This window comes from Chrysoperla carnea, chromosome 4 (assembly GCF_905475395.1).
Source record: "Chrysoperla carnea chromosome 4, inChrCarn1.1, whole genome shotgun sequence".
Taxonomy (NCBI): domain Eukaryota; kingdom Metazoa; phylum Arthropoda; class Insecta; order Neuroptera; family Chrysopidae; genus Chrysoperla; species Chrysoperla carnea.
This window is the reverse complement of record NC_058340.1, coordinates 63,123,794-63,137,825: the sequence shown is the minus strand read 5'-3', so window position 1 is coordinate 63,137,825 and position 14,032 is coordinate 63,123,794. Positions and strand designations below refer to the sequence as shown.

General features: G+C 26.9%; 1 protein-coding gene across 1 annotated transcript in view; it reads right to left on the bottom strand.

Annotated features, from left to right (window-relative positions):
• Positions 1–13,748, bottom strand: part of LOC123299180 — a 30,057-nt gene extending 16,309 nt beyond the window's left edge. Inside the window, exon 1 of the mRNA XM_044881458.1 lies at positions 13,432–13,748. Coding sequence (XP_044737393.1) covers positions 13,432–13,736 — 305 coding nt within the window. The 5' untranslated portion in view covers positions 13,737–13,748. The remainder of the gene's footprint in view (positions 1–13,431) is intronic.
• Positions 13,749–14,032: the final 284 nt, after the last annotated feature.

Here is a 14,032-nt window from a genome sequence, read left to right as displayed (position 1 = left end):
CATGATATTTTAAAAAAATGTTTTCCGGAAATGATAACTAGTTTTACTAGACATTAAAAAAAATTTTGGCTTATTACCAAAATTTCATTTTTAAAATGCAATAATAATAATTATATTCAAACAAAATTTATTTTCAAACCAAAAATCACTTCATAAAATTAAAATTTTCTTATAGAAAAACAGACCACCGTAAATATTATCATTAGAATAAAAATTATTAAATAAATCAAAATATACACTGATCGGCAATGAATTTAGAGCACAAATAAAAAATTGTATTGTAATTGCAAAATTTAGAAGTATATATTACAAAAATATGTAGTTAAATTCGATAGAGTAAAATACTAAAGAAGGAGCCTTTGTAATCGAAGAAACTGTTGAAGTCGATTAAGAAAATAATTTTCTGTCAATACTAAAATTTAAAAATATCTTAAATTTCCCAGAGCAAACCGTATCTTTCTTTGACCAGAAAATACAAATCTGCAAAGTTAAATGTCGACTTTATACTATGAAGGTGCTTTGTGCTCTAACATAGTGAAAATCAGTGAAGGTTTTAGCCAACGCGAGGCCCTGGGTCGTGTACTTTTTGCAAGACATTCGCGGTTGAGATTGAATTTAAGAATCCAAAAATATTTTTATTCAATTAACAATTATCACAATATTTTCGATAACCGATTATATTCGAGAACCGTTTTAAAAGTAACATCAATGAAAAGACTTTTTTTAGCGCGAGGCTCTGGGTGGTCACTCAGATATGCCACCCCCCAGAAACCACCACTGGTTGAAATTGATTATCTTATGATATTGGCAGAATTTTTTTTTTTTTTTGCAAATAGCATTAAATATCATATATCCCAAAATCGAAATCAGACAAAATAAGAACTTTTATTAAGAAAGAGTATATTTTTTGAGCCAAATATACTAAAGAAGTTTTCTATAGCAATGTTTATTATATGATTCAACAGTATTTAGGAAAAGATAGCCCGGACAAAATTTCTGTAATAGTGAACCATTTTTGAACTCAAGGGCTAAAAACTTCAGACCTCAACCAATTCCTCTATAGACTACAAACTCAACTCGTAATTACAACAATACTCAGGGTCAAAAGTAGCTTAAAGTTTGACAATGGGTAAAAATGGTCTATGATATTTGATATAGAAGAAAAAATTGTATATTCATGTTTAATTTAACCAATATAATAGGTTTTTAAACAATTAAGTACCTTAGTTCTCTTATTTTATCTAAATAAAAAAAAAATTATTTCTCAGATACTTTTTTTTTGGTTTCGTCACTTTCTTTACTGGTCAGTATAATAATTTAAAAAATTAATTTTATAATCACACCAATAACATTAAAAAAAAATTAATAAATATGATTTATGAATTTAAAATGAAATTAAAATTAAATTTAAAAATATTTATTAAACACGCGCTTCTTTTAACAATAACAAAACCAATTTTTTATATATTCACACAAAATAATAAAATATTAAAATTAAAAACGCACAGATTTAAAATTTGAAGTCACAATAATGATTAGGTTTAAGTCACAATAATTCAATAATGATTACTATAAAAGTTTGTTGTATTTTATGTTGTTTTATTATTGTTGTTTTTGTTGTTGTTTAATTCATCACATACTACTTTTATACGCTAAGTTTTCAGTTTTGTGTCTTGAATTGAGTTGAAGAAGGTTGACTATACAATAATGTTATATACAATGTTGTACAAACATATATAAAATATAACAAAAATTCAAACAAATGTACCATTTTATTGTACCCAAGTCATTTTATATATACAAATTTTTTTTCACTAAAACTTTTTGAGGGTTCTGTAGTTAATTACGCATACCTACTCGATCTCTAGACCAGGTATAATTACAATGTTTTTATCCGGAAGTAATAAATTTTCTAATACAACATGCGGTTTTTTAAAAATATTTTCCGAAATAAGTTTTGTAAAAATTGATACCTATAAAAATTTCAGCTTGATATCTTTTTTCGTTTTTGAGCTATCGTGTTTACGGATGAAGAATCGTTGTTTTCGGTTTTTCTGGATTTTAAGCGGTTTAATGAAAAATTAACCTTACACATAGAGAGACCATTTTAAAGTAGGCATTTCAACAGTTAAAATAAGTATGGGCAGAGTATGAAAATCGAAAAAAACATCAAAAGAGTTTTTCGTTAAAAAATAAGCAATTTTAACGGAAAATTTGAAAAATCTCCAAAAAAAATATTGGTTTCATATAAATTCATGCTTATTCAGTAATAAAAAAACACTTTCACCAAGTTTCATGTAAATTGAATTTTTTTTTTTGCGCGTGAAAAAAAATTAAAACGAAAAAAACAGTTGTTTGTGATTTTCTCTTGACATTTAAGCTTAAGTTGATAAAAGTTCCATACAAAAGTATTTCAATTATTATCTAGAACTTTACTGTTAAATATTTTTTGCTAAAAGATCATTTTTCAACCTAAATCGCAAAAAAACTGTTTCAACCTCTAAAATCAACCCCCATTTCACCATTTCCAAGGATCTCAGGTTTAACTGATTTTTACTATGCTACTTACACTCCAAAATAACATTTCTACCAAGTCCCAAACTTGAACGAAAAAAAATAGTGTATATTTAATGTAGAATTCTATGACTTCTAGACTTGAGAGAAAAATCTCTCGTTTCTAAGGTAATATTTCATTTCTAGGTTAAGAAAAATCGTTGGATTAAATTTCCCAAGAAAACCTTAGGGATGAAGGGTCGATGACCCTGTCATTAATTCGGCCATATGCAGTCGTTTGAAACACGGTTACCAAAATCCATGGCTCTTGTACTAAATATGTAGAATCAGTACTATAGCCTTTATTTAACAATAATACCAATTCTTCAATCATAAATATTCTTACAACGGAATCCTCAATCAACGCATATGCATTTGTCACTATTCAGTTTACATTCATGAATCGTTTTTTTTTTTTAAAACATAATGAAAATATAAAAATACTACTTACATCCAATTTTTATAATACAAAACACACATATGGGTAGAATAGTGGGGGCAGCTGATATTGTGTATCATTTCATTGTTGAACAATAATTTGATTATTGTAAGCATTGTTATAATTACATTACTTAAATTTAAAAAGTAGGTGTTTTAGTCTAGTTAATAAAATCTGATAACTGTGTTCCATTGAGAATTTTCATTTATTACACGTAGGTTATTTTTATCATTATATGGTATACCAGATGCCATTTAACACATACGGTATCCAGTGCCGGATTAGCCACGTAGCAAGAGTAGCAAAGGCTACGAGTACCACGCATTTTGGGAGCCCCGCGCTCCAACTGTCTGACCGTAATAAAAAAGTATTAACTTAGATAATAGTGCAAAATATCTTGCATTCCTTAAACGGGATGCGCTTAGGCTATGCTTCACTTCCACTTGGAAATCTAAAACTCGATTTCGTCACATTAAATCGTAAAAATAAGTAGGTATTTTACGAACTTTTTAACGTAAAATGTTCTAGTGTTTAATTATAATCGATATATTTAAACTAACATCTATACCACATTTCTACCCTTCAAGCGGCCAGATTAATATATAAGTATACATTTATTTTGCGAGTTTACGTAGCCTAGGTTGTACCTTTTTTTATCGATTTTAATATAATATCGATTATAAGTATTTCGAGAAAACAGGCGAACTATTTAAATTTTATTAACTCAGTCACGATCCAGTCTACTGTGGTTGGTTGATTTATTATAAAATATAGATTCTTAAAGAAGTCGATATTGAAAGAAGTGTTATCTCTAAATTTGCCCATATTAAATCCAGAAAAGTTTATTTGAAATAGTTTTGTTTTATTTAATACCCTAAACTTGAGAACGTAAAGCAAACCAAGGGCCCATTGACAGAATTTGCTACAGGCCCCGTGCTGGCTTAATCCGGCACTGACGGTATCAAAGATCTCTTTGTTTAAATATTTGCAGAAATTTTTGCCATAACAATCTTTGTCTTTCAATCCTCAAATTTTCCTGTTTAAAAATTTTTATGTAAATCTTTTCTTTCTTTTATGTGAGAAAGAATTTTATGTGAGAAAGCATCGATGACTCACATTTAATAATTTTATTTCCATAAAAAAAATGCAACAATTTTCATCATCGATTAGTTGATTCATTGAAAAACTAAAATTTTTATTAATTAAAAATTTCCGATTAAATTATGAAATAATATTTTTAGTTTACATTTTAATTAATTTTATAAGAAAAAATATAGCCGTGACCATCAAAAAATTTTTTATTTATTTATATTATAAAATGTAAGGCCAAAAATTTAATTAATTCAAGTCAATGTCATTTTACAATCTATCAATTTTAAGCAGAAATCCATTAACAGTTTTTCATTAAAAAATAAATCTGTAACATTTTCTATATAATGTTTACGTCAAATGTGTTGTGTGTTTCTGAGTGCAATTTTAATGACCTTGTAAAACTGTTTATTTTTAATTTTAATATTTTCAATGTTTATTTTATTAGTTCGAAAATACGTTTTTTATGTCGTCATTATACATTCAAAAATGTAATTAAATTTCAGACAAAAGATATTAATTAGCACAGTTAAAGATGTTACAAATAGAGGAAAATGGAAGAAACCGCTCGCATTTCTTAGGTGTCAAATATCATTAGTAATGAATGCATGCGTTAGTGGCGCAAATATTTCTATTTGTTAATAAACAATAAATTGTTAATTCAATGGAACGGTTAATGTTAAAGTTGACTTACAAAATTAATAAATAAGCAACTTGAATTACGTATAGGTTATACATGTATAATAATTTTCGATTATTTGACAAACACTTAGCATTTACGTCATACAAGTTGCCTAATTACTAATTTTTTAAGTGAACTATAACATTGATCGTTTTATTGAATTAAAAATTTATTGTTTATTAACAAATATAAACATTTGCGCCACTAACTCATGCCTTACAAATGATATTTGTCACTTAAGAAACACATTCCATGAGGTTTTAGCAAAATGCGAGCGGTTTCTTTCATTTTCCGATTTTTGTAACATCTTTTACTGTACTATTTATAAATATATTGTCTAAAAATATAAATATGGCTTAATTATGTTTTCATTATTGCATTCATTTTGTACGGTTTGAAGTAAAAGTGATCGATATAGACATTGATTGATTAGAAATATTTAATTGTATACTTTTATTCGAAATAATTCTCAAAAACTCGACATAAATGTTAAGGTTACATTTGGATCAATTTTTTCCGAATTCATGTGATAATTAAGCCCAATAGTCTGTCAAACCCAAGGTTTGAAACTCGACTTACTTTTACCCTGAATTTTTGCGATTTTTCAAAATAAAAAAAAAAATTAATCAATTTTAGAAAAAATCATAAAATTTTTTCTATCTAATTTTTTCGACAGAACGAACACACATGCGTATATACAGGTAGATATATTGAAAATTTCGAACGCATTACAAAAGCGGGAAGTAAACAAAAATGAATTTTGTTTTCAAATTTTAAATACAAATTTAAGTCCTCAGCTAAGAATATGATACATATCGGAATGTGCTTCAAATTCCGTTCCTCTAAAAACTGTTTAAAAAAGTTAGGATTTACGAATGGAGCTACCGCGATCGGTACTTCAATCTGTCGAATTCAATTCATCTTATTATCAATTAAAGTTTTATATTTATTTCAAAATTATAAATGAAATCGAAATTAAATAAATAGTCTAAGATCCCAATTAGGATCGACCTTCACCCATCTCTTTACCGAATGAAAGTTATTTTTTATGAAATATAAAATGTTAACAAATATCCCTGCAATGGGTTGCCTAAAAAAATGTGGTCCAGACTACTTTTAGTGAAAATATCAAGAGTAAAATTTTTTGAAATTTTTCACTGACTTACATATCTAACGAATATTGATCTACTCGAAAGTAAAAGCCATAAAGAATATGCAGCAGCTATGCTGTTTGCCTCTTTTCGTTCACTATTTTCGCATTTATACAAGTTGTGAATAGTAATTACGTTCATCTGTTAATTCATTGCCTCACATATATAAATAAAGATAATTTTATTGCAAATACGGTGATATGATTGTCCACAAAATATCAGTCAAAAAATAAAGTTTACAAGCTTTCCAAGTTTTGATGTTTTTATTAAAAGTTGTCTGGACCATATTTTTTAGGGCAACCCACAACAGGGATATTTGTAAATATTTTACATTTCATAAAAAATAACTTTCATTCGGTAAACAGATGGGTGAAGGTCGACCTTAATTCGGATCTTGTACTAAAACTTTCCTTATTTTGTTATTTAAACATTTTAGACACTGAAAAAAAAATATTTATCTAAAATTTTTTAAATTCAAACGATGTAATTTTTCTATCCACAAAAAAATTGCAACCTATAACGAAATCTATTTAAAAGTTTCGAAATGTTTAATGTTTATATTGAATTTGAAGATATAGAAAATAATATTTATATAAAATTTAAAACCGGAATTGAAAATATTCAACAATATAGACATTGACGTCACGTTTGAATTAAAAGTACAGTAAAACATCAACCCACTCATAATAAGATATGGCTCGAGACATGTGATTTGTAAAATCATGTTTTATTCTGAAAATTAATTATGCACTCAATTTTAGTGGCTGAAATTAAGTGAAAACGTAATGTGGCAAAAATCATGTAGGTAAAGGAAAGTCGGCTATTCCAGCAACAATTTTTTATCGATAATGACACAGATTTATTAGGTAAACCATACATCTACTTCGAAATAAATCAAATTTTTGGAACAAAAAAATGTTTCATTTTTAATAAATAACAAATTTCTAATTTAAAATGTTCATCTATCGATTATTAGTTATGGAGTAGAGTGAGCTTTCATTGAGTTTGAAAACCTAGATCAATTTTAATGTCTGCGTAATATGTACGCCTAGACACCCAAAATTTTTCGCTTGAAGCATTTTCATCGATAAAAGTTATTTTTCTAGTTTCAGGCATATGTCAACTTAAGGTAGAACCAGCATGAAATCACTTTTCGACAGATTTGGCCGAATTTTTTTTCTCGGGTTTATAATAGCTTTATTTATGAATTCCTAAAATTTCATAATTTTTGACCGTTTAGATCGCGAGATATTTAAAGACGCGATTTTGAGGTTCATGTCCCATTTAAAGCATGTAAAATGTCCGGTCTCTCTCCTATTTTTTATGATATTATTATATATGGAAGAAAAAGTAGAAAAAAATGTTTATACAATACAATTCTAAAAAAAAAAATTAGAAATTAATTTTCACTTTCGAGATATTAATTTTGACGTAAATTGACCGAAATTGGGACGTTGGCATAATTATTTCCCATTTTAAACGGTCAAAATTTCTGAAACTTTGGGAATTAATAGTAAGCATTATTAAATTCTTAAATTTAATTTTTCGTTAAATTCTGTCGAAAAAAAAATTGTACCATTGCTTTAACATAGAAACTGCAAATACCATGCTGGTACATCCTTAAACTTGACACTCTGTATACTCCTTAGTTAGATAACGACAACTGTTGAGTGAGGCAGAAGGCCAATAATGTAAATTATTTTCATATTTTGCTTGAAAATTGTTGCAACATTTGACAAATTTTAAATCAAATTAATTGCCGATAATTAGAATTAATTTTAGTATAAGAATAGATTTTTTGTATCAGAAAATAATCATTGGATAAAACTCTTGCAAATGTTTCTAGATATAGTTATGAAAATTGAATATATTTATGATTTATATAAAATGAAAAGTTGCCAAATTATTTTTTAATAAAATTTATTATTACAAATACTGCAATTGGTACCTTCTGAATAAAATTTATTTGATGCGATGTATCAAAAAAATATAATAAATTATATGTTTTCATTTAAAAGATTGAATTTATTTATAAAACATCAAATTAAATGCTTGACTTCATTAATTAAGGCCACATTTTGTAAAAGAAATCAAATTATAATAAAATGAATTCCAGATTTATTTTTAAAGGATTAATTTTTAAAATAAAATTCATTTATAATAATTACCTACTCTTAAATTAATACAGTTTATTATTAAATACATTTAATGGTAAAGAAAACGTAACATTGTAATTTAATTTCTAAATATTTTTGCTTAAAGGTTTTGAAACAGCGTACGTACATTTTTGAAATTCGAAATTTTATTGTGATCTCGTTGTATGATAGACTAGCAGTTACTCACCCGCTTCGCTGGACCTACCTTGGCTTCATTTATCCCTCCACCCATAACACTCGAAATATATGTTACTTTATATTATGAAACCAAATTATTTTTCTTTAGAAATCGAAATCGTCCAGCGAAGAGGCGAGTAGCTGCCAGTTTCAATTAAATACGATACACGTCTTCCATCAATTCTTTTAAATAATGTTTTTGCAAAATTTGAAGTAGATTGGATCAAGGAATCACGTTGTCTCAAACAAACTATGTCCCTCTTTTTCATCCCGTTAGGTGTATAATCAGCCAGCCTTCGACGTACAAAGAACACACTCTCCAAGTTTCAGATCTCTACGGTCAACGGTTTAGGCTGTACGTTGATCCGTCAGTCAGTTAGTCATTCAGGACAAAGTATTTTATATGTATAGTTATAGACAAAACCTCGTGGCTAAATATTAAGACAGCAAAGTTTAGGAGGTGTACAAAAATTTCTTAAAATTTTCGACTTTAGGAGCAAGCACAGACCTGCTAATATTGGTTCTTAAACTATTAAATGTATGTAAATTTCCTCTTTTTATTTTAGTTTCTCATTTTTTGTACCTCTCAGTATACGTATTTAACCTTTGAAATAATAAAAGCGTAAATAAAAGGGAATAATTATTTAAAATTTAATTAAAATAAACATTGAAATTCTTTAAAAGCTGAGTAATTTTAATTCAAAACGACATTATTTGACTGTTGATTGATTTGAATTCGATAAACTATTTATAATTGCAAATCTATTTTAAAATAATCTATCGAAGAAAAAAAACATGTTTTTCCCCAGCTTGTAGTAAACAAAAAGTATTGTTTATATTAATAACATTTCAGTTCGATGGCTTTAGAGATGCATTTTGCATTTCGAATAAAGTATCGATTCCATTTGTTTCACAGTTTATATTTACCCGAATTGTATCTAGACAAAAAAATGTTTTTTGATCAATGTGCACAATTTGAACTGTTTTTCATATTTCGATGAGTCCTATTAAGAAATAGTCGGTAATTTAAAAACCTAGAATTAATTCATATTTTACACTTAGCAGCCGAACTAAAATAAAAGCTTTGGAATGTTATGAATATAAAAAACGAACTATTCAAAAATTATAATGAAACAAATACCTATGTCCACCTCGATTCATGGTTATCCAATTTATTTTTATCTTTCCAGTCTCAGATTCAAAATTTATTCACAGAAACTTTTTATAATCAGCAGAAGTGAGATAATTTTAATGTGTAAAAAACATTTTTTGGGCACTAAATTCACTTTTTTAACGAATAAAAGTATATAAAAGAAGGAAAATAGAAAAAAATAATTATTATTGTAAAATTTATGATTATGGCTAAAATTTCGACAATAAATAATAATTGGTTACCCAAGAAACGAATATTCAGGAATATGAGACAGAGAAAAGTGAAAATAAATTACTCCTCTAAGTAATAATAGAAGTGTTGGGCAGAAAAACCTGTAGTTTTGACCCAAAAAACTACGAAAAAATAATAGGAATTCTGCTCTTATTCAAACTATTGAGTTTCCTTGTCAATTTATGATATCATGAGATCATTTTTTATGATATTAAAAAAACTAAATTTGTCAAATGTTTTCATAATCTGATCAATTTACTCCTTTGAGTTCAAAGTAGAAAAATATTTTTTCAATGGTCGAGAAAGAGGCAATTATCAATAACTTCGATTTTCGATCTCCTATCCCTAAGAAGATTTTATTCAGGTTTTGTTTTTTAAAGCCTGATCTGTATTAGAGCTAATTATATGATTTGGGCTTCGATTACCCTACAGAACAACATCGAAAATGCTGCATGTATTGAGATGTAACAGTTTTACAAAAAGTCAACTTTTTATCAAAATAGCTTTACAAATAATCGTTTATGCGAATTTTAATCATGCTTAAGGTAGTACGAGTACCAAGGCAATTTTAGATTTAGGGTTGAAATTATTTGCACCTTATTTTCAAACTTTGATGATGAATTTTGTTATAGCATTCATGAATGTAGACGAAAAATAAGAATACAATTTTTCGATCTGCCTTGGTTTTCGAAATATAGAAAGCTAATTATAATTAAACAAAGTTTTCAATTTTCGATATTTTGAAAATTACTCCAGATACCGGAAAATTGTTTTCTTACTTTTCGTGTTATATTTTTTGTTCTTTCCGCCGAATAGTTTTGGAGTAATCTATGAAAACATATCATCCATCTACCGTTTTACCACAAAACCAATGTTAAATATGTCTACTTTTGAAGTCATTTATTTATTTCAATAAAGGGGTAATCCCCACTAAAATTTTCAGAACTGATGTAGTTCAACTTTATAAAAAAAAAATAAAACTTTTTATTTAAAATTGCCTTGGTGTTCGTACATCCTTAAGCCATTGTTCATGGTTTGCTAATAAGAAGAGGGATTACAATGGAAAACAGCACTAAAGCTACGTTTTGGAGAGGGGAGAAATTTTTTATCTACTTAGCTATAACGCTATTAGCTATAAAATGTTCGAAAGTAATTCGCACCGAATAGTTCGAAATGTAAAGAAGTTTTCAATTGTTTTCAAAAACTCATTAATTAAAAAATATGGTTTTGAAAAATTCAGAAAACATATTTTTGTAGAATAATCAATTTCTTAAAAACAGAAAAGCATTATTTTTTCAACAAATTATCACAAAATTTCCCCACAAAATGAAGCAAAATTATTCCTAGCAACCATTTTATCTAAAATTCACTAAATCATGAAAACAAATTTTATAAAACACTAATATCTACTTTATTAAGAAAATTCATCTAAACAAAAATTTTCCCAGAGAAAACTTATTGTTTTTAAATAATAATTTGTTGATATAATTAGTTTTTACTCACTTTTATATTTCACAGCAAAAGGCAATTAATAAAAATTTTTTTTAAATATTAATAAATCATATAAATTAATCAATTAACAATACACACTGTTATTAAAGTAATTAAATTTTTTTTAAAAATGGTTTTTAATTAAAATAAATGCAATGAAAAATCACAGATACATAAAGATTCGTATAAAATTTAATATAACGCGATGTATGATGTATAAACTTATAAAAATGAAGAGGAAAATCCATTCTATACTTAGAGCCAACGATGTTGAGTATTTTGAACTTTTCAAATATAACATATTCAGTTCAGTTTTGTATTAAGTGCTGTATTAACTACCATGATTTTTATTTAAGGTAGTTCATGCGTAAAATTACTTTTAACAATTTGATCATATTGAAATATGATAATGAGCTATAAGTGTGTTAAAAATAATGGATAGTTTTGTTTTAAGATTTCTTTAATTCGAGCAAGTTATTAACTTATTATTTTAAATTAATCAGAATAAAAGATAGTAAACAAAAATTACCCAAAAGTGATAAATTTTTTAGTCAGTCTTCTTTTTAATAGTCACTCAGACAATGTGACCACTGCAATACTGTTTGAGAAGTCTACTAAAGAAGATTTGATAATTATTGCAGTTACAAAACCTAAACAGTTTAGCTAGGGCCCCAGTTTATTTTGCACCGGGGTCTTTGACCTAACTACGTCTCCGAGCACAAATTCTAAATCCAATGTATTAACAGAGCGTTCAAGTCTTCAAACAGACAGAAATAATATCTTCTAATTAATCAAATTTCGTAATTTTCTGGTCAAACTTACCTTAATAAATTTATACATAGCATAATATAGAAGTATTTTTGAAATTTAAAATATTTTGAGAATCTTAATGCTTAGAAGATAAATTAAATATATATGTACTATATTTTTGGATCCGGTTGTCATACAAACTACCTTAAAAGATCTATTCATTAAAAAGTAAGCAATTTTTAACAAAGAACTAAAATACACTCAAAATACTTGCTGAATGATTATGCTATTTTACTGTATTCCAGCCTCTTCATCAAGAGAACTTTTTTTTTGTTTGTTTTATAAAAGTTTTTGGCAAATTTCCTAAATTTGAACACAACATCAGTGCAGCAATGTGATTTGAGAGATTGTACTTTGATTCGTTTTTTCTTTATTATAAAAATTTCATTACCAATACAATTTAGGTATTTAAAATGATCGATTTTAATTAATTAAAAAGTATAGATTTATTTAATTCGATGTTATCAGTAAATAATCAAAATTTCTGGCCGTATCTATTTTTTAATAATGACTTTCGCATATATTATAATTTATTACTTCAATATACCTACTGGACTAATTTTTAAAACAGATAGACAAAAAACTGTGTTGATGATTCCAAAAAATTTTACGAACTGTTTTTTTTTTTCGTAAGGAAAATTGTTAATGATTTTTTTTAAAGTATTCTAAATAAATTTTGACCTCCTGCTAGCATAGATAAATAATATCGGGTCACTTAATATTATTAGGTCAGGTCATCGTGAATTTAGGATCAAAAAACCAATAATTCCAACCTATCTATAGATTCGCTACATTCTATTTTATAGTCTAGTCAACAAGGTCAAATTGGTGAAATATAGAAATATTGATCGTAAAAATACGTGTGATAGCTCGTTGGATTCGGAATGATGTCTAGAAAATGTGTATTTTTCAGCCCATAAAAAATTGCAAAAGTTATAAACAATTTTATATGAAATTTAAAACTTTTTTGACGTGATCTTGTTATAGAAGAACTTGTCGACTAGACTATTATGGTTTCGGTAAAAAAGTTCTTGCAACTTTGTAAATATTGAAAAAAAATTGTATTTTCTTGGAAAATGTCGTGAAAACATTGAATTATTAAAACGTTTAATTTGTTTTTCTTTAGTTCAGTATTTCAAAAAAAAAATAGTGAGATAAATATAGCAGGTAATCTACCTACAGTATTAGGTAGCGAGATGACTTTATCGCATCGCTTTGTCGCATAGGTAGACTTGGACATTATATCAAGCATCTCCAAGAATAGACGAAGAATATTTTCATACACATTCACAAATAAACATATCAGCCAGAAACATTTATACATGAGAAAGCTGCACTCTATGATTCAAAATAATTTAAAAATAGGTAAAACACACGAAATCAAAAAATACGGTGTTTAGGAAACGCGTAACTCATAAATCTTTCAATATTTAAATTAACGCCACCAGTAAAAAAAAATAACACATCAAAAAAACATTAAAAAAATTTATTTCACTTACCAATATGTAAAGAAATTCGATAAGGTTGATGTATGAAAATCTGGATGGCCATTTATTAAACCAGATAATTGTAAGTCATGTGTTATTTCTTCAGCAAGTTCCGATTCTGTTTTACTATTTTCATCAGCGAATACATCATCTTCCAGTAAAGTTTTATCATCATCTGTGTCCTCTGCATCATCATCACTTCCTTCAAATTCCTCATCGGATTCGGTATGTGAGGAATATGGTTGATTTTTAAAAAAATATTTATCATCGTTAAAAGTTCGTGATAATTTATCAATAAAGCTTTGACTAAAACTCATTTTGTTTGTTTTTTAATTGATTTTTCACTCAAACACAATAATTAAAAAGTTTTGGATTAGTAATAAAAATTGATGTAACCGCGAACAACTCGAAATTTATAAAAATAAAATTTTACAAATAAAGATTGTTATAGGCAGTTAGAAATAGAAATTTAAAATACTACATAGAAACTTTTCAGTATTGTACGAATGTATCTACGACGTATTGGTCAAATGTTTTTGTGTACGATTTAAAAAGTGACCAACCAACACAATCAGAATGAATATCTAATGATAATTTATTGGCTAATTCTACT